Consider the following 22,450-nt stretch of genomic DNA (forward strand, 5'->3'; position numbering starts at 1 on the left):
AGAGCTCTCGTGGTGCACCTTTCATTTCCCGATCCCTGAGCAAGGCACCCCAGATTTGAGTCCCACCCGCTGTGCAAGAAGTGTGGAACAATATTTCTGAACAAGCTGATCAGAACATATCACTCAGGCTTCACGCTAGAGGTTGTGGAAATTGCATTTCAGGGTTTGCTTTGCAATACTGACACTGGGATCTCAGTCTGAAATGGAAAACTGTGTCTGCGATGCCTGCAAGCAAAATTGAATAAACCAGGATGGAACCATACAATTTAGGAGCATTTGTGGACTACTCAGCCCCTCGTGGCATTTCTGCGAGCTGGCAAGATTAAGTCTAATCTGACTGCAGCTTCAACTCCACTTTCTTGTCTACCTGTAGTACACTCAGGCTCCCTTGTTGGTACAGAACCTACATACTTCTGCCTTAGGGATCTTTAATGATCCACTCTGTCTCAGGATATGGGTTCCACAGATTCATAACCCTCTCAGGGAAATATATTTTTCTAAATGCAGTCTTAAATGGGGACGTATTTTTAAGCAGAGTGCCTTAGAGTGTGTTTCTCCCCACCCTAACAGGGTCCTTCAGAATCTTATACATTTCAATACAATCACCACTTATTCTTCGAAAAGCCAGTGAATAGACGACCTAACCAATGGCCTTGATTTCACACCCCTAAATAATATTGCCCAACAAAAATTTAACTCTCCTAGCCTTGAAACTTTCAATTCAGCCTCTTTCTCAATGACATTTTGCAGAAGAGAGGTGCAGAGTTCCACAATCCTATATATGAGCAATACTGAAAATGACAACGAGGAAGGAGGTTATTTAGCCATTCACTGATTAGCCACAGGCTTCCAATTTTCAAAAGTTCTTGTCCAATTCCCTTTTGAATGTCATTGCTTCCCTCTCCTTTCAGGAAGTGTTTTCCAGTTTAACAATTCATTGCGCATTTTTTTTTCTCTCATACCTCATCTGGTTCTTTTCGCCAATCACCTTAAATCTGTGATTTATTAACTGCAGCTGTTATATTCCACCAAAGAAACACCTTAATAGGAAACAGAACCAAGCAAAATCCCTGAGCTGCATTAGATGGAGATTGGCACTTTATTACATGTAGACAGCAAACCAGTTATGAGATACAGTGCAAAGTGGGCTACTATTGGGATATTCTGGAAGAGGGTGTAAATTTGTTTTCTAGTCCCCACTGATCAGTATTTGTGAAAACGTAGGGTTGAGATTGGTCTATGATCACGGCCCCAACACATTAACAAGGAGAATTTTCTTTGTTTCAGAAGGTTTAGCGTTAGCACCTTGGTGTTATATTTGAACCCGAGATGGACTTCCAGCCAGAAATGTGCACTGTCACTAGGGCTGACTATCTCCATTTCTGTAATATTGTCTGGTTTCAGTCCTATATCAGCTTATCGGCTGCACAAACCCTCAGCAATGCACTCTTCTAAGCTACTCCTTTCTGAAAAACATGGAAGCCCCAAGTGCAAGAAACGATAAGACTTAAACTGAGATAGTGCAGCAGTCAGCGGAGATTGAACAGGCTGCGTTCTTTCTCAACTGAGAAGTGAACAGATGGAAAGTTTCAAAAATAATAGTGGTTTGACAGTGTCATTATGGGACTGTGTTTTACAGTGCTGGGAGTTAGGCTGTTCTCCAGGTTGAACGATCCATTTTCAGCCAAGTGCAACACTGTCCCCATTTTCGGTGCACAGACGATGAGTTTATCACTAAGCTTCAGTTCCAGTTGGATTTTGGACCAAGTTTCAAAACAAATAAACAGCTTAAGAAAGTGACAATGGGTGAACAGGATAAACATAGAAAAATGCTGATCGAATTTGATGAAGTAGAGATTGAAGAAGGATAATATAGATCCTAAACTCTAGCACAGATCCATTGAGCTGAATGGGCTATATCTATTTTTTGTAGGTTCTGTGTTCTACCGTGTAATCCATCCACGCTGGTTAGGAATAAACCTTCATACTGTAAGTTCACAAGAAATCTCTGTTCTGAAATATTTGGAAAAGTGATAAAACATGACCACAAAATCTTTGTAACTTGGCAATGACCAACTTCAAGACTCTAATGGTGCAGTGGTAGGGACTGTACCTTTGGACCAGGAGGTGTGGTTTGTCGTCCCACCACACTACATCTGAACAGGCTGATTACAGTGGCTAGAATGACCAACTTCTCCACATTATAACATACTGCAGTCAACCGAGAACAAACAGTGGCTACTTAGGGCATCTGGAATACTGTGTCAAAGCAAAGCGACATTTTGCTGCTTGGGCCCAAATTAGCAGTGAATGTGCCAGCATGACATGGGAAGACTAGTCTGCATGTGCCAAACTTTCCAAGTTAACAAGAATCTCTTTGACTTATTTAACATTTAGCCATCTGCTGGAACTGAAGAGGAATTATGGCTACTTTAGGGTGATTCAGCACCATTCATTTGAACTGAAAACAAATCAATTGAAATTTTATACTCAGAAAGAGGCATGTGATGCAGGCATGTGATTGGTGCTCAGCTGTCCAGGCACTTTTGAGTGCTCGTGTTTACAGAAGTTTCAAACTCCTGTAACTGAGACACAAAACAGTTTTGAAAGTTGTACAGTCAGTTATCAGCAATTTTCATCATTTGAAAAATAGCCAGACTAACGAGATAAAAGTAAAAGATATTTCTTCCAGTTCACTTACACCTATTTTGACAATCAGCATAAGGCATGTAGCACAGATTCACAATAAGAATTTTAGCACAATGCTTTGGAAATTAAAACAGCATGAGAGGAATGTAAAAAAACAAAGTGTCAACTCTTCTTCAATAATAGTACTGAAAACCAATGGAAAAAACTGGACACTGCTACACTTGGCAATAACTGACTGTAGTCACTCAGTTTTGACGTAAATTGTTTGTTGGTTTGTGGTGTATGAGTTATTGGGGTGGGGTGAGGAGAAAGGGGCGGGTGTTACTCAATGCTCTTACCGATGATCTTCTTACTTGGAGCTGTGATCTCACATTTATACTGCCAAAGCACTGAGTCTCTCAGTCAGATGACCACGACAAAGAGTCAAACACAAAAAGGTGTGTGGTGATTGGTACTGAGGGAGTGCTGCACTATCAGAGGTATTGACTTCAGCTAAGTCATGATGCCAGAGGCCCTCTTCCTGCCACCTCAGGCGTGTGTAAAAGATCATCTGACAGTGGCTGGGGAAAAAAAAAGTGTTGACATTCTCTCTGATAATGGCAACTGCAGATGCTGGAGAATCCAAGATAACAAAGTGTGGAGCTGGATGAACACAGCAGGCCAAGCAGCATCTCAGGAGCACAAAAGCTGATGTTTCGGGCCTAGACCCTTCACCTGATGAAGGCTTTTGTGCTCCTGAGATGCTGCTTGGCCTGCTGTGTTCATCCAGCTCCACTCTTTGTTATCTTGACATTCTCTCTAGTGTTCTGAAGAACATTCATCCCTTAATCAATATCAGATTATTATGTGGTAATTATTTGCATTCCTGGCTGTCGGGGTTATTTGACTCCAAATTCACTGTCATGACAACAGTGAATCGCTTAATGCATATTTCAGTCTTTGGAAAGCACCTCAGGACACGGCTGTCAAAGGTACCCTTGAACAGCACAGAAGAACATTAAGGAGGAGCTTTTGCCAGTTATTTCTCCAATTATGACAATCCTTCACTCAAATAGTCTTCAGCCATCATAGAACAGCTCTCTCTGGTTCTCTTTTGAAATTTTAGTGTTTTGATCCTAATCTCCAATTTTGAAAACAGGGAAGACAGAAGGAGCAGTAGGCCATTCGGCCCACTGACACCACGCGACCATTCAATATGATCATGTTGCCATATTCCCTCACTTTTCCCATATGTTTTGCCACCTGTGACTTTTATAAGCCTACTTCTTAAACATATTCAATGGCTTGACCTCCACAGCCTTCTCTACAGGAACACCAGTCTCTGAGTGAAGAAATTTCTCCTCACCTCAGCTCAAAATGGATTACCAGAGAGCTCTAAATGGTGATTCCTTGTTTGGGACACTCCACCACCAATCCTGTCCAGGGGAAACATCATTCTTCTCTCAATCTGTCAAGCTCTGTCAGAATATTATATTTTTCAGTCAGATCCCCTCCCATTCTTCTAAATTCCAATAAATACCAGGCAGGTAAACTCAATATAATTCATACAAAACCGCCATCACAGGAATCAGTCTGGTGAAACTTCGCAGCACTCTCTCTACGGCAAATAATCTTTTCTTCAGGAAGGAAACCAAAACTATACACAGTACTCCAGGTGTGGTCTCACCAAGGCCCTGTACAGCTGCAGTAAGACTTCATTGGTCCTGTACTCAAATTCTCTTGCAATGAAGGCCAACATACCTTTTGCACCCGTAACTGCCTGCTGTACCTGCGTTTATTTTTAATCAACCTGTTCAACATGAGATGACATACCTTCAGGGTAGGTGGACAACCTCCCACTTATCTGCGCGATACTTAATCTGCTATGCGACCATCAGACAGGAGGAGACCATTCAGCCCATTGATTCTGCTCCACCATTCTGATCTGATAATTCCCATGATTCCCTTACTGAAGTAGTCCTCCAAAATTCCATAGATTCACTCCCTGCTGAGAGAAGAAACTGTTCCTGCCTCTGCCTTAAATGGGTCACCCTTTTCAGTGGAGATCAGGCCCTCTAGCCCCGGACACTCACACAACCTCTCCAAATCAACGCTGTCAAGCCCCCTAAGATTCTCATATTTCAACAAGGCTTCCTGTCATTCAACCTAATCAACCTTTCCCCATAAGACAATCCCTTCATACCCCATGTCAGCCAAGTGAACTTTCTCTGTTCTGCTTCATGTGCCTCTGTATCTTTTCTTAGATAAGGAGACAAACTTATTCACAGTTTTGAAGCCATGGTCTAACTCATACCTTGTATAGTTTTAGCAAGACCTCCCTACATTTATACAACAGTCCCTTTTAAATAAAGGCCTCCATTCCATTTCCTTTCCCTATTACCCACTGAACTTGGATGCTGGAATTTTATGGGAGCCCCTAACTCCTCTGTGCTGTGGCTGTCTGCAGTCATTCCCATTTTTTAAAAAAAATTAGTTCCTCTAATCTCATGCTAACACGCACAACCTCATATTTTCCCACGTGATGTTACAGCTGCCAAGTTTTAGCCCAATCACTGAACCTGTCTGGATGCCTCTGAGGACTCTGTCATCCTCACCACTTGCCTTTCCACCTATTATTGTGGCATCCACAAGCTTGCATTCAGTTTTCTCATTCAAGTCATTAATACATACTGTAAATAACTGCGGTCCCAGCCATGGTGGCACTCCACTAGTTACGGGTGTTCACACAACTCGTCTAAATCACCCTGAAGCCTCTTTACATCCTCTTGATCATGCATAATTTCACCAAAGAAAAAAGCTTGCTGAAAATGTCAGAGATAACAAGGTGTAGCCCTGGGTGAACACAGCAGGCCAAGCAGGAACGCTGACACTTCGGGCCTAGACCCTTTTGCCCAAAATGTCAGCATTCCTGCTTCTCTGATGCTGCTTGGCCTGCTGTGTTCATCCAGTCTATACCTTGTTATCTCAGATTTTCCAGCATCTGCAGTTCCTACGATGCTGACAAAGTCATCCTGCTTCCCATCAGCTCGTGTGTTTTTCTCTGCTACTCTCTGCTTGGTGTCTACCATCTCCCTTCAAAAGCTGATTAAGATATTCTGTCCTAAGAAACAAGCAATGTAAAAGCTCCATTGTGTGGGGTGTTCATGAAGGACAATCTCCTCGTGACGATTTGCGTCACATCCAAATGATATAAGAATGTTTCCAGAAGTTAAGAGACTCTCTTCTGTCCTCAGAATACAAATTACAATCATTGCTTGCTACTTGTCCAAACGTCACCAATGTCCTTCGTAAGATCATTCTCTGGCAATAAATGGGAAAATGTAACCAAATGTATCACTAATGTTTTTTGGGAGGGATCAAACATTGACACAGCATTGATCTCCGTTGATTTCAACTGATGGCCCGTCCTTCTATCCTGGTCACAGGCTGCTCCAACTCAAGTTAGACCTTCACCTCATGTTCACCATTGCATCAACCACGAGAATTTATTCAAGATCAGATAGGGGGATCATGGTGGCTCAATAGTTAGCTCTGCTGCCTCACAGCACCAGGGACCCAGGTTTGATTCGCATCCTGGGCGACGGTCTGTGTGGAGTTTGCACATTCTCCCTGTGTCTGCGTGGGTTTCCTCCGGGTGCTCCAGTTTCCTCCCACAGTCCAAAGATGTGCAGGTTAAGTGGACTGGCCATGCTAAATTGCCCGTAGTGTTCAGGGATGCATAGATCAGGTGGGTTACAGGGGTATGGGGATGGGTCTTGACGGGATGCTCTTTGGAGGGTCAACGTGGACAGTTTGGGCTGAGGGGTCTGTTTCCACACTGTTGGGAGTTCTATAAAAATCTGTACATTTGTGCAATTTTATTTTGTTCCGAAGACTCCATTTGTAAAACATTAATTCTACATCCGTATCCCTGTAAAACTCTGAAAATGAATTCATGGAACACTTTGAAACAAAACTGCACTGCTGACATCAATTTGGTCCGTCAAAGCCTGCTTTCACAGGAGGTCTATGAATAAGAAAGCCACGTGAAATTATTTCTGGTCAGACTTAGTTACACAACAACACGTTACTTTGTTGAAAAAAAATCAGGTTTTCTGTCTAAACTTCAATGTTTCTCAAGATGCTTCAGCAATTATCCCCCAGGTCAGAAGATCATGGATTCAAATACACACTCCTAAGAATTAAGTATAAAATGATAATCCACGTAAAAACAGTTTTGAGGGAGCAGTCCACTGATGAAGGTAGGTTTTTTATGAATGAGAATTTAAGCTGAGGCTCTCTTTGCCCTTTCAACAGAACATATAAAGGTTTTTTTTCTGTTCATGAACGGGATGACGACGGCACTGGCTAGGCAGCATTTATTGTCCATCCCTAATTGCCCAGTGGGCAGTTGAGAGTCAACCACATTGCTGTGGGTCTGGAATCAAATGTAGGCCATACCAGGTAAGGATGGCAGTTTCCATTCGTAAAAGGACTTTAGTGAACCAGATGGGGTTTTTTTATGCTAATCGGCAATGGATTCACTGTCGTCATCAGATTCTTAATTCCAGATATTTTTATTGAATTCAAATTCTACCATTTGAACGACACCTCCAGAACATTATCTGGGTCTCTGGATGAACAGTCCACTGATAATACCATGAGACCATTGCCTCCCCTGAACACTACAGGCAAGATAATGGCAACTGAGCAGGGGGAGCTCCTGACTAATATTTGTTTCACAAACAATATCACTGAAAACAGACCACCTGTTCACTATCAAACTTTGTGAGATCTTGCTGTGCACACAATAGCTTTTATGCAAGTCATTCATGGGATGAAAGCATCGCTGGCTAGGCCTGCATTTATTACTGATAAAAGTCAACCATGCTACTGCAAGTGTGTAGTCATACATAGGCCAGACCAGGAGGGACGGCAGATTTCCTAAAAACATGCCAGATGGTTTTTATTCAACAACAATCAGCAGCATTTACATGGTCACCATTAATCCAGCATTTAACTGAACTCAAATTTCAGCATCTGTAGAATTTGAACCCATTCCTTGAGAATATGGGTCTAGGCTACTAGCTCCATTAAGCTTGAACACAGGCACCAACAGATTCAACAACAGCTTCTTCCCTGCTATTGTTAGTCTGCAGAATGGACCTCTCTAACATCGAATAATGTTGATCTTGCTTTACGCATCTCCTGTGCCATGTAACATGTGCCTCGCTCTGTCTAAGCACCCTTTGATCTGTACGTCCTTGTTTTGCTGTGATCTGCTTGTACTGCTCGTAAAACAAAGCTTTTCACTGCAGTTAGGTACATGTGACTACAATAAATCAAATCAAATAACCTCTATACCACCACGTACCCAGAGCGGCTGTGCTTTCTTACATTACAAATCTTTCAACCTACTTCATTGACTGGAAAATGGTTTGGGAAGTCGTAAGATTACGAAAGTGTAAAAGTAATGCTGTTTTTAAATGTAAACCCAGTGCAGGAGACAGTCCAGTCATTCATTAATGGACTACCATTTGTCCCTTTCCCCTGTCATTGTCCTGTTCTGAGAGATATCCTTCTTGCATTGCACTTGTGGAACAGATGAAGATGGATGTTGCTGAAGGTGTGATCCTTTACAATCCTCCAGTTTGCAACTTTTTAATTCAACACAACCTTTCTTGTCCTTCGTGAGGTTATCAACATTTTCACTTAGAATTCTTCCTTCGCTCTAAGTCCTATTTCCTCCTTGAGCCCATTCTTGCCTGCAACAGTCAACATTGTGGAACTCCCTCCGCCCTCCCTTCTTCATAGTCTCATCACTGCCTTTTATCGGCCATGGTACTTTATGACCTATTCTTCAGTGCTTCAGTTCATCTGTCCGTCTGAGAGGAAAAGATGGCGTGACAAACAGAACCAATTATGTTTCCAAACCAGCATTTGCATTCAACACACCAAAGAAAAACCTCACCATTCTAGTGTGATCTTACTGGCCTAAGTTACCATGATGAACACCTTGAAATCAGTATCAGCAATGTACATTAATATAGCACCTTTGAAAGACTGGAAAGACCAAAGGGATTTAATAGGACTTTCACCCAACAAAACCAAGTAACATAAGAAGACATCAAGTTCTTCATGTTTAACTCTTCAACTCAATTGAAGAGTTAAACAGTAAGAAGCTTCATGAAGCAGGAAAGAAAGTTTAAGCAGAGCAAAGTTTCGGTATGGAATAAAGGGATTAGTGCCGAGGCAGCTGAAGGCATGACCACCACTCGTGAAGCAAATTATATATCTGGGGATGCACCAGAACTGAAGGGATACATAGGTCTTGCAGGACTGCAGGGGCCATTTGAAATCAGGGAAGACAACTTAAAAATCGAGAAGTTACTGCATCAAAACCCTTCAGATCCTCAGTTTTCACACGATCATGAATCTAACTTGATGCAAGTGAGGAAAGCCGGGGCAGAATTTTGAATGAACTCTAGTTGATGGAAATATATCATAAGGTATTTCTGGAACTACACTAGTAATTTCCATTAGAGCGATAACACCTCATAAGACCATAAAATACATGCGCAGAGGAGGCTATTCAGCCCATCGAGTCTGCTCTGCCATTCAATGAGATCACGGCTGATCTGATAATCCCCAACTCCACTTTCTTGCCTTTTCACTCTAACTCTTGATTCATCCACTGATTAAAAACCTGTCTCTCTCGGCCTGATATACTCATGACCCAGCCTCGAGTGCCCTCTGTAGTAAAGAACTTCAAAGGAATTTGAATGATTCATGTTCATTTCCAAATAACGATATCCCCACATGAAAAACAGATTATAATGCATTGGCTATCACAAACCTTCCTTTCGTTGAAATATTACCGTCTGAAAATGGTGCAGTAGTCGCAGTATGACAGGGCAAATAATGCAGAGGCCCAGATCAATGTTCTGGGGGCGTGAATTGACATACCAACACTAGGAATTAAAGTTCAATTAATAAAGCTGAAATATAATGCTAATCTCCACAAAGGCGACCTTGCCAGCTATCAGAGTTTTCTTTTAAAAGAAGCGTTCATTAACGTCCTTTAAGAAAGAAAATCTGCCATCTTTACCCAGTCTCGCCAACTTTGGATCTGCCACTCCACAGATAGCAGCAGGCAGCCTTGAATGAAACTGCAGTCCTTTAGGCACAGATAGCGTTCAAAATTCTAACAAAATCACCCTGGATTTGGATCCCCCAAGGTTAGGACATTTTACAACTGAGGAAAACTACCTTTTCAATCAACCATCCCTATCCTGCCTGCTGTGAGAGTTACAATAGCAGAGCGAATTGCTAACCTAATCCTGGTAGATCTCAATTTGGAAGACAAAGAAAATTGCAAGAGAGAGACACATTGAAAGAGAGATAGCGGTTGGAATTGAAGGCCATTCATTAGATTTTCCTCTATTCTGTGCAGAAAGGGCATGGAGTATAAACACTGCACAAAATGTAAGTCTTCAAACGGTTTAAGAACTCACTGGCCCAAAGGCATTGGCATGGGAAGAAAAATACATTCAATTATACTTCTTAAAAATAAATATATATCAAACATGAGATAACAAGGTGTAGAGCTGGATGAACACAGCAGGCCAAGCAGCATCAGAGGAGCAGGCAGGCTGACGTTTCAGGCCTAGACCCGTCTTCAGAAATGTGGGAGGGGAAGAGGGTTCTGAAATAAATAGGGATAGAGGGAGAGGCGGATCGAAGATGGATAGAGGAGAAGATAGGTGGAGAGGAGACAGACAGGTCAAAGAGGCGGGAATGGAGCCAGTAGAGGTGAGTGTAGGTGGGGAGGTAGGGAGGAGATAGGTCGGTCCGGGGAGATGGGGGTGGGGCTTGAGGTGGGAGGAGGGGATGGGTGAGAGGAAGAACAGATTAGGGAGGTGGGGCGAGCTGGTCTGGTTTTGGGATGCGGTAGGGGGAGGGGAGATTTTGAAGCTGGTGAAGTCCACTTTGATACCATTGGGCTGCAGGGTTCCCAAGTGGAATATGAGTTGCTGTTCCTGCATCAAACATGCTCTTGTTAACAGAAAGCATTATTGGCTACAGTTTGCAAAGCCCTGGATGATCTATCAAGCAACTGCCGATGATTTTCTGCTGTGCTTCAAACTAGTAATCATAGGCCATTTAACAATGAAGAAGAGTAAATAACATCCCTTAATTATTGGGCTCACTTCCATTACTGCTACCTTTCACTAAATTGTAACAGCAAGCTACCAACACTACAACAACTTACTTGCCAATCAAACTGTTTCATTTTTACAATCACAAGTCAAAGACAGAGTTCCTTCTGAATACTCACACTGATTTCAGTAAGTCCCTTCTCCGATGTTCAATTCTTCGCAAAAATGTGAAACTTATTACACCGGTAATGGTGACAAATGCAAGCTAGGTCTGGCCGCAAGGGTTGGTGGTAGTGTAGGGTAATGTTGCTGAATCCAGAATCCCAGGTTAATGTTTTGGGGAAATGAGTTTGAATCTCCACCATGATGGAAGGTGGAATTGGAATTCAGTACAAACCTGGAATAGGAAGCTAGCATAATTATGAGCAACAGGTTCACTAACGTCTCAATGAAAAGAACTTTGCTGCCCTGACTTGGTCTGGCCTACGTGTGCCTTTAGAACCGAAGTAATGTACCTGACTCGGAACTAACCCCTGAGCAATTTGGGGTGGGCAGTAAATGTTGGCCTAGTCAGCAACAACACACCTTGTGAATGACATAGAAGAAAGTACTTTCATTTTCTTAACTTCCTCAGGACAAACATGATAAGGAGGCCAAGATAATAAAATGTGAGGCTGGATGAACACAGCAGGCCAAGCAGCATCTCAGGAGCACAAAAGCTGACGTTTCGGGCCTAGACCCTTCATCAGAGGGTCTGATGAAGGGTCTAGGCCCGAAACGTCAGCTTTTGTGCTCCCGAGATGCTGCTTGGCCTGCTGTGTTCATCCAGCCTCACATTTTATTATCTTGGAATTCTCCAGCATCTGCAGTTCCCATTATCTATGATAAGGAGGCCCATTTGTAACAATGCTGATTTCCTGAGGCAATGATTGATAACACACAGTGAGTGTCAATGAATTCAAAGGTTGTACCTGTTAAGCACCATTCAGATCAGAAGACCATTCAGTCCAAGGTATGGTCCACTTTCCAATTAGATCATGAATGATCCGCCCATCAACTCATTTATCCACCATTGCTCCACATCCCCTTGATCACCTTCCTGAACAGAAAACTGCTGATCTCAGTCCAAAAAGCTCCAACTGTCCCCTAGTATCCACCGCCATTTTAGAGGTTTGTAAAGAGTTCCAGATCACCACAACCCTCCAATGTGACAAAATACTTTCTGATTTCAGATAACTGCAGCATGTGATAGATCAATTCTGCAAAAGAGTTGGGAAAAACTTTCATTGTGAGGCAGAATCATATGTCGGTAAATAGGGGTCACAATTTCAAGACTGTAAGTGAGCTAGGAGTGAGATGAGGAGAATCGTCTTCACACAGAATCAGGATTTGGAATGCACTGCCTGGGAGAGTGGTGGAGGCAGATTGCATTGGAGATTTCAAAAGAGAGCCGGACATATATTTGAAAATGATGAATTTAGAGGGCTATGGAGATAGGGCTGGGGAATGGGAGTAGCTGAGTAGCTCTTTCAAGAGCTACAGTCACGATGGACCAAAAGGCATCCTTCTGTCATGTGAAATTCTATGATTCTATGAGTCTACATACATGTATTTCCCATAACGTTCACCCACTATATTAGCTGTAAGGGAACTAGGTCTTCTTCTCTGCTTCATGGTAAACTACTGGGATGAATGGCCAAAGCAAATGACTCCTGTCGGTTGAACTAAAATAATACTAAGAGGATAATTGATCCTGGAGGCTCCAGTACAATACGAGGTCAATGAGGACAAATGGTGGAGGGAGACACACTTCACCAGGCATTATCCTGGCACTAGTTCCAGTGGCTTAGGAAGATAGGGCGGAAGGAGGCAAGGCTGATGTGAAACCTCATCCGCAGAATTAACATGAATCCCCTGTTACTGAGTTATATTGCTGACAGTTTATTGGCCATTTTTTGCCTTTTCATCAAACGTAGGGATATAGGAAGAGTTTTTGTTAATGTTGGTAAGTCTATGAGCGTTCTATTTGGAATCCAATTAGCATCCATGTGCGTCTATGTGTGCGCATACCTGTAAAGAGACTGGTTTTTCATGGCATAGACGAAAGGGCAACCTGATTAATGAAGACCTGTGACAGGAAGCAGAGTTTTGAAGGGGATGTTTCTCCTGACCTGAGAATCACAAACTAGAGAACTCAAGAATAAGACAGCTACTAATAAACATGATAAAGAATTCAGGAGAAATATCTACGTCAAGAGAGTGGTTAAAATGTGCAATCTGCTACCATAAAGAGCGGTTGCAGTGAATATTACACAGGTATTTAAATGAAAGTTGGATGAACACTTCACAGAGTGAGAAATAAAAGCACAGGTTGCTGTGGCTAGACATCAGCTGAAGGCTGGAGTCAAGCATAAACACCAGCAGAGACTAACGGTCTGAATGACCTGGTTCTGTTTTGCAAATTCTGTGCAAACCTATGTTCATATGAATTAGAAGCAGAAGTAGGCCACTCAACCCCTGGAGCCTGCCCTACTGCTGAATAAGATCATGGCTGATCTTAATACTCCAGATTCCTGCCTTCCCCTGATAACCTTTCAACCCTCTCCCCTTGCTAATCAAGGATTTATCTAACTCCTTCCAACACTCTGTTTCCATCACCTTTTCAGGAAGAGAGCTCCAAAGATACAGAGAATAAAGAAGGGTCACCAGACCTCAAACATTAACTCTATCTTTCTCTCTCTCCGCAGATGCTGCCAGACCTGCTGAATTTCTCCAGCACTTTCTGTTTTGTTTGATAGAAATATGGACAATAGGAGCAGAAACAGACCACTCAGCCCACTCCACAATACCTGTGACCATCCTCAAACCTGAAATATGGGGAGACATTGGCCTAGCGGTGTGATTGCTGGACTGTTACTTCAGAGACCCAGGTAATGTTCTGGCGACCTCGTTTCAAATCCTACCATGGCAGATGGTGGGATTTGAATTTAATGAAAATCTGAAAGTAAGCATCAAATAATGACCATAAATCCATCATCAATTGTTGAGGAAAAACTCATCTGGTTCACTCCTATCCTTTAAGGAAGGAAACTAAGATCCTTACCTGGTCTGGCCTAAATGTGACTCCAGGCCAAGGCAATGTAGTTGACTCTTAACTGCCCCCAGGTAACAAATACTGTCCCAGCTGTTATGTCCTCATCCCATGAATGAATAAAAAGGATATTTCTGTTTTTCTCCCCATACTCCTCAACACCTTTTGCATCTAGAAATCTGCTTCCTTCTGAAATATAAATTCCACAGGTTCACCACCCTAAAGAGTGAACAGAGTTCTCCTCATCTCAGTCTAAAATGGCATGGCGCATGGCCACTTACTCTAGATCACCTCCACCTGCAGCCAGTCTGACTAGCCCTGTGTGAATTTTATACGCTTCGACAAAATTCTCTCTCGTTCTTCTAAACTCACAATGCTCTGTATAAAAAGATTTTGCTTCATCTGTGTACTAAATGGATGACCCCCTTGTTTTTGAACGGTGACATTTCAATCTCCCTGCATATCCCTGCAATGCAGGGATAGCTATTAAGTAAGGTTCTACTATCAACAGTGAAAATAAACAGCCAGTTAAATTGATTGAGGAATGGGCCATTGTGCGGTAAGATATGTCCGTACTCCTCCTCACACTGTGACCCTGGTTCTTTGGCATCTGTGCTAATGAAAAAGACATGAGAGGCCTCTGTTTGATGCTCACCCTTGTTCAATGGCACGGATTGAAGAGTACAACCTGGATTACATCATTAATCCCAGAGTAGGGGCCTGAAACCCAGATTGCAGTTCATTAACAAAGATTATTACTAGATTATTAAGTATAAAGACGAAAGGGGGGTCTGATTCCACTAATGATTTGAGTGGAAATATGCCAAACTCCTTTCTGGATTGACAGCACATGGTCTCCGTGTACGGATGGGGGCATCTAGGCATCTACTGCATGTGCCTTCAGGAGTGTGCATGTAGGGGAGGTTCATTCCAGTTGCATCTATTTTTGTTGTCAATTGGGCAGGGAGTGTGGGCAAGAGTGAATCTGGTCACTTATGATCTCAGGAATCAGACACACTGGGGACAAGTCCCAAGCACTAGGATTACCAATGCTGAACATGTCACAACTATACAAAATAGCAATGCTACACACATCATGCATTTGCCTAAGTGGCAGAGTGGTGTGACTTGTTAAAAAAAGTTCACCCTGAATCTTACAGTCATAATAAATTCAACACTGCTAAAAAAAAATTCTACAAGAAGTTGAATACAGCAAGCAATTTTTTTTTGGTCAAATTGTAGGTGAAAGACTCAACTTTGATGACTTTCCAATAATAGCAATTTCATGTCAAAGCTGCACCCATCGGCATACAATCAATATTATCATCAAATTAATCCAGAAGGACTTCTTTTGAACTGACTACGAGTTGGATATATATATGAAAGTTATGAATTTAGAGGGCTACGGAGTTAAGGCTGGAGAATGAGACTCGCTGGGTAGTTCTTTCAGGAGCCAGTACAAACATAATGGGTAAAATGGCCTCCTCCTGTACTGTAAAATTCTACGAATCTATGATGCTATGAATCCAAAATTATTTGGAGAAGGGCTCTTCTACTTGTTTGCTTGGAATTAGAACCACATTTTGTCCCTTTCATATGCACAGTCTGCATTGCTTGGACTGGTAAGCCACATGATGCTAACACTCTCGCTCCATGTAAACTGCTGGTGTGAATTCTAAGGCTAAAGCAGGCCTTCCTCTTTTCCACAACGTTTGGACTGTGCCATATTCCATTTTTAATAGGCCCCGAATGCTATTTCTCTAATGACCCAAGGCTGAATTTGCATCGATAAAGCATTGATTTTATTATAATTTTGAATTCTGGAGATGAGAACGAAGCGAGGAGGGGGACAAACCGATTAATCAGGAATCGCAAGCATGTCTACTAATCAGCACGAGGTTCTATTTTCCAGACTGGAGTGCAAAGACAGAAGGGGAGGCAACCACCAAGGCGCCAACATTCAATCCAGATTAACCCCATGTTGCAAAGGTAGCCATTTTAAAGCAGACAGAATCCACCAAAACTGAACCTTCTGTGAAACAGAATGGTAGGAGCAGCTCAGGCCAAACGTGGATTGCACAAGTGACAGCAAGATAGCTGAAGTCTCTCTGCATTTCAGTTTGTGCCTTCCTTAACTCCACTTCTCTATTCTATACCTCCGTCCTCCCCTCTATTCCTCCCTCGCTCACTCTCTCTCCCTGTGGTAACTGATCCACTGAATTGAAGCCACTGGAAAACATTCAAACATCTGCATGATTTTAAATACAGAAGGCAACCCCGCCATCCCCAAACCTTCCCACTGCACCCACCACCACCCACTTCTCTCTCTCTCTCTCTCTCTCTCTGTCCGTCCTTGTCTGAATTATTCATTTTCATTTCCCCGTTACAATATATCCAACTACCACCAGTGTACACAAAACACATGCTTGGGGGCTTCGACGCCCCGAGCTCTTCCCCCGTGTCCACCCGCTTTCAAAGCCTGGGTATGTTTTCCTGACCCAAGACAAGAAAGAGGTTGATGATGAACCCAGAGAACTGGTGAAATAGGGGTAAGACCCAAAGGTGGGTCCAGGGGAGTGGTCCAGTCACAGGCACACAGCAACATAGTCAGATGGCCCACATCTGTTACCAGAAAGTTCAACACAGTAACATTTACGAATGATGCCTTACTCACCTTGGCAAATTCCTTCGCTGCTTCAAAATGCGAGAAATGAAATCAGAACATAAATAAACACACATGGAAAGAGAGAAAGAGAGAGAAGGCTTCGATCCCTCAAGCGATTCTTTTTTGTGTTAAACGCACGTTACAATCCACAATCATGGCTCCTGCCTTTTAGAATGACTACCTTAGCGAAAAGGGAACCGCTTGAAATGACATCAAGGCAATCGGTAACACTGCGTGCACTTACTTTTCTAACAGTTAGTGGGTGACGCACTGCAAATAGTGGAGCGAGGGAAAGAGAAAACCCACTCATGTAGGGCCGTCTTCCTTCCAGTTAAACTTGGCAAGCCTCATACTGTACTGAAATACAGCACTGGCCATATAAGGAAGCACAGCTAAACATGTCACGCATAATTTATAGGCAGTAGGCAGAGAGTTAACCTTTCGCTGTACACACCAGGACCACATGCAGTACATGCTAACAGACCCCCTTTCCCTCCTCATAAAAGGAAGAACTCCTTACTGACCTCCCTCCCCACCTTCCGACAGCTCAGCAGACGCCACCTTTATAATACAGTAAACAGCTACCTGCACATGTCAAAGGGCTGATGGCAATTGTCACTTCATCATTCGCTGTAAACTGAGGCAGTTTAAGGAGCGGGTAGTTGCTGGGATCCACCTGTTTTTTTTCCTCCCCCTTGCCTTTGCTGATGTGTTAGACAGGCAGAGAGAGAGAGGAGGATAGACGTTCTCCTGGGCTTGCCTTGCCTGTTTCCTTACTGCTGCTGGCTGCTGTATGTGTGTGTGTGTGTGTGACGCTGTCCTTGCAGACAGGAAGGGGCTGCTCTGTGGCACAGATCTGCTTGCCTGCAGCTGCGACCTTTCTGACTTCGACTCCCAGACGAAGATGATGGGTGATATGAAACCATATACCGCGGCTGCAAGAACACCCCTCTCCAACCTCCCTCCTTCCACCGACCCCCTTCAATTCTTTTCACGTCCAATCGTTCTCACTTAACTCCTACTGTGATCAAATCGCAACAAACACATACACACAAGCATATATAAATATCTATATATGCACACATATGTCTATATACACATGTATGTACACATATATACAGCAATGTGTATACACATGTATACACACATATACATGTGTGCATACACATACAGACACTCATATACACATGTGTATATACATATTTACACATATATGTATATATACACAAGAACTTACCTCACATGTTTTTGTCCCCAATGCACTCGAACAGAGGACAAAATGCTCAAGGCACTGTGGGAATCATCTTAATTTTTTTTCACTCTCTCTCTCTCTCTGTTCCAAAGAAGCCAAAGACGTGTCAACTTATGCAGCTGGGCCACCTCCCCTCCCGCTTGTTAGAGCAGCATGACGGCTGGTTGAACTTACTGAGCTGCAGCTTGCAAACAGGGCCGTGGAGTGTAAATGGGTGGAAACCCGGCTCTCTGCTCAGTCTGTGTGGTGCTATCTGCCCGCAATGCCCCTCCTCCAGCACACATACACACCCCTCCTCCCAAGGGCTGCACAAACTCTATCAGGAAGCACTAGGTTGTACCTGCTAAATTCTCCAGCATGAACTGGGAGGGAAAAAAAACGTGTGTTTTCTCGATGTTTCTATCTCTGATCCCTTTTTAAAATGTAGCAGTCTCATGCACACACATACTGCACACAGGATAGCTGAAAAAGTCTGGGATCTTATACAAAAAGGCCTCTGTGTTGGAAGGGGGAAGAGACAGACTTAAATCGAGAACTAAGTAGAAAGGAAGTTGTCAGTCGACAGGAACAACCTCCTCGTTCCCCCTTACAATATGCTGTAATTGGTAGCTTCCATCTGATATGTAAAGCATATAATAACCTCTGAACTGTAGAGCCACAAGTGAGATATAAGCAAGCTGTTGTCAGGGTCTCGATTTGGGGGAGTTGGGAGAGTGCGAAGAGATGGATTTATGTGCATGTTTTTAATAGATCTCAACATTTCGCTCACCAAGCGGGGAAGTCCGGGAGTCGTGGTTGAAAATGTCAGGCCTTTAGCAAATTTCCAAGTTAGACTGTTAACTCTTCACCATCTGCAGTGCGATGTTACCACAACAATCTCTAATTGGGAAACTTTCGCTGGCTGTGTACAATGTCATGGTCAGAATGACACCTCTGAGATACGTGTGATTGTACTCCTCCCCAAACTGAAAAGAATTGTTTGAGTGTGCAAATAATTACAGAACTGGGAATAAAGCAGCCAAGAGGTTTGTGTGTTCTGAGGAAGGGTCACTGCACCTGAGACGTTAACTCTGATTTCTCTCCACAGATGCTGCCAGACCCGCTGAGCTTTTCCAGCAATTTCTGTTTTTGCTTGTAAAGAGGTTTAATGGCACAGTGGCAGCTAACTCTATCCCTGAGCCAGTGTGCCAGTTTGAGGTACCAATTTAGGACTTATTTATTGATTGGAAATTAAAGATTATATCAATCTACCAATGGCAACCAGTAAGAGTGGGTGAGATCCCTGGTGAGTTAATGTAGCCAGCACAACTTCTGAGCATGGCACAATGCAGTAGAATTCCTGAAGATAAATGCATGAGGAGGGCTGCTCTATGCTGCATGAGCAGTGAAGAGTAACAGCTTACATTTGTACAGAGCCTATTCCCAACCAAAGGCTGATACAAAGTGATTTAAAACCATTCAAGCGCTTTCTCAAGTTGTGGGCAACATCGCAGCCAATTGCACAGCAAGCACCCACAAACATAAATTAAAGAATTCACACACAGCACTTCGGGTATTCAGTATTCAGTTACACAGCACAAGGGCACACATCACACAGGATATGTTCTACACAGGAGACAATGTACTCAGGATACACTGGAATCAGAGAACACTGTCCTGGGGGCACAGCACAGAGTGCACAGCACTGAGGGCACACTGTACTCAGGAACTTCTGTACTCAGCATACTCTGTAATCAAGGGACACAGCACTGAGGGCACACTGTACTCAGGAACTTCTGTACTCAGCATACTCTGTAATCAGGGGACACAGCACTGAGGGCACACTGTACTCAGTAACTTCTGTACTCAGCATACTCTGTAATCAGGGGACTCTGTACTCGGGATACACTGTAATCAGGATACACTCTAATCCGGATACACTGTATTCAGGAACCTCTGTACTCAGGATACACTCTATAATGGGGAGGCAATGGCCTAATACATTCTCAGTAGACAATTCATCTAGAAACTCAGTTAATCTTCTGGGAACCTAGGTTCAAATCACGCCATGGTAGGTGGTGGAATTTGAATTCAGTAAAAAAAAAGAAACTGTCGAATTAAGGATCTAGTGTTGACTATGAATCCATTGTTGATTGTCAGAAAAACCCATCTGGTTCACTGATGGCCTTTAGGAAAGGAAAATGCCATCCTTACCTGGTCTGGCCTACATGTGACACCAGACCCACAGCAAAGTGATTGATTCTTAACTACCCTCTGGGCAATTAGGGATGGGAAATAAAATGCTGCCCAGCCAGCGATGCCCTCATCCCGCGCACAATAAAAAAACTCAGGATACACTGTACTCACAGTACACTGTACACAGGATACATTGTTCTCAGGGGACATTGTATGTATGATAAATTATACTTAGCAGACTCTCTACTCAGGGTACAGACAGTGAGGACATAAAGCAGTCAGTGTATGCCATACTCCATCTATAGAACACCCAGGCACACAGTAATACATGCAATGGAAGGATGGGTCTGAACTCTTGGTCTTCTGAAAATAAACGACATTATCAATTTGTTTAGTTTGTTTCTCTGCCTTATAAAGTAAATGTATGCATGCAAAAATACATGTGCGCACTAACTAAATTATGTATACTTCCTGCTACTTCGTGTAGTGTAAAATCATTACAGACAATTAAAGACCAGAAAAAAACAAGCTCTCCAATGAACAATTGTGTTCGGGATACCTAGAAGACCCATCAGTCATTAATTCTGTTGATGTCTACCTCCTGAAAGTCTGTACATTTACGCTTTTGCTTTTAACACTCATGTCTGACTCATCGCTATTCTGTTGTGAACTTTGTGCAAATGGAGAACTGGACTTTATTTTCAGAGTGCACAGAAATAAGCTTCAGGAACAAAGATGATTGATATTAGCATGAAAACCATGCACTTTTTTGGTGATGTTCAATTTGACATGAGGATAGGATTATTAGTGGTGGTATAGATCAATGATAGTGCTTAAAATGATGACATTTAAGCCAGTGGAGGGTATCCCAATACTGTAACAAATGACCGTCTCACCTAATCAACTGTGAATTTTGAAAACTGCAGTAAGATACCTCAGTACTCAAAGGGTTAACATTTATGTTTTTAACCATTATCAGTTTATTTTACTTTGCCATTTTGTTGATAACAAGGAAATTCTTATGACAGCATTCACACACTAGCAATAGAATTGATTTATTTGCAATTTTATCCAAAATGGTTTTGGAGCACAGGTGAGGTGACGCTTGCTGAGTTAACACTGCTTAATTTATCTCTTGGAAGAAAAATTCCCATGTTATCCAACACTATTTAACATGTCTACCAGCTTGGACCTAAGCCAGCATAGTGAGCTGTGACAGAGTGCACCTACACCCATACCCTCTGACCCTATTTCCCTGGCAACCTATTCAATGGGAACATGCCCACCAGCATGTGTGCTCCAGTTTTGATACTGGTGAGTCACAGGGAATTATGAGCCTGAGGACCTGGATAAGCAAGTTTCTGTTTTACTGAAAATGTCATTTTTCAAAACTACCCAGAGGGGCAGAAGGGACCAACGAAAAAGAAAGTCTACTGGTCGTGAAGGCAATAAACTGCTTAGTCATATGGCTGATTGGCAGCCTGTTTCATTTGGTAAGATCAAGGCTAATTTAGTAGTCTTCTGCCAATCTCCAATCCTAATCTTGTCACAGGGTCAATGACGAGGATCATTGCTGACACAGTGTACTCAAATCCCTCTCTGTGGCCTCACCCTTTGCATACTTGTAGCTTTCTGCATTTCTCTAAAACTCTGAGATTGCTGCATTCCTCTAATTCTAGTCTCTTCAGCATCCATGATCTCCTGCAGAAGTTGTGTCTTTAGCTATCTTGTTAGGTCCAGAGTTGCTTCCCTATCTCTTTACCTCTCTTGTTCTGAGATACTCCAAAAAACACAACCACTTTTCAGTCATAGAGTCACACAGCTCAGAAACAGTCTTCAGTCCAACCAGTCCATGCTGACAATAATCCTAAACTAACCTAGTAACCTAGAATCAGAGATAATGGGAACTGCAGATGCTGGAGATTCCAAGATAATAAAAGGGTCTAGGCCCGAAACGTCAGCTTTTGTGCTCCTGAGATGCTGCTTGGCCTGCTGTGTTCGTCCAGCCTCACATTTTATTAACCTAGTAACCTGCCTGCTCCTGGTCCTTATCCCTTTAAGCCTTGCCTATTCATGTACTTATCCAATTGTCTTTTAAATGTAATTTTACCCACATCCACCGCTTCTCAGGAAGTTCATTCCACATGCAGACCACCCTCTGTGTAAAATATCTGTTCCATGTCTTTTTTAAATCTGTCTCCCCTCACCTTAAAAGTGTGCCCCCAAGACTTGAAATCCCCCACCCTAGGGAAAAGACTACCATTAAGTTTAACTTTATCCCTCACTATTTTATAAGCTTCCATAAAGTTGCCTCTCAATCTCCTACATTCCTGTGAAAAAAGTCCCAGCCTATTCAGTCTCTCTTTAAAATTCAACCCCCCACCCCCATATCCAGCAACATCCTGATAAATCCTTACTGAACCCTCTTCGGCTTAATAGTATCCTTCCTATAACTGGATGACCAGAACTGGACACAGTAC

At 42.8% G+C, this 22,450-nt stretch overlaps 1 protein-coding gene across 18 annotated transcripts in view; it reads right to left on the bottom strand.

Moving 5' to 3' along the window:
* mbnl1 (muscleblind-like splicing regulator 1) overlaps nucleotides 1-22,450 on the bottom strand; it is a 782,985-nt gene that overhangs the window by 215,314 nt on the left and 545,221 nt on the right. For 2 of the 18 annotated variants that reach the window (XM_048542665.2, XM_059651206.1), the window contains exon 1: nucleotides 17,781-18,119. The exons of 3 other annotated variants lie outside the window; for them this stretch is intronic. Coding sequence is in view for 1 of the 15 variants with exons in the window: in XM_048542662.2 (XP_048398619.1) it covers nucleotides 16,788-16,853 (66 nt within the window). In the remaining 14 variants the exon portion in view is untranslated. Of the gene's footprint in view, nucleotides 1-16,787; nucleotides 16,907-17,128; nucleotides 17,356-17,780; nucleotides 18,120-22,450 lie in introns of those variants that run through there. 13 more of the 18 variants (XM_048542659.2, XM_048542656.2, XM_048542661.2 and 10 more) reach the window with 10 other exon arrangements.

The sequence above is a fragment of the Stegostoma tigrinum genome, chromosome 14, assembly GCF_030684315.1.
Source record: "Stegostoma tigrinum isolate sSteTig4 chromosome 14, sSteTig4.hap1, whole genome shotgun sequence".
Classification (NCBI taxonomy): Eukaryota; Metazoa; Chordata; class Chondrichthyes; order Orectolobiformes; family Stegostomatidae; genus Stegostoma; species Stegostoma tigrinum.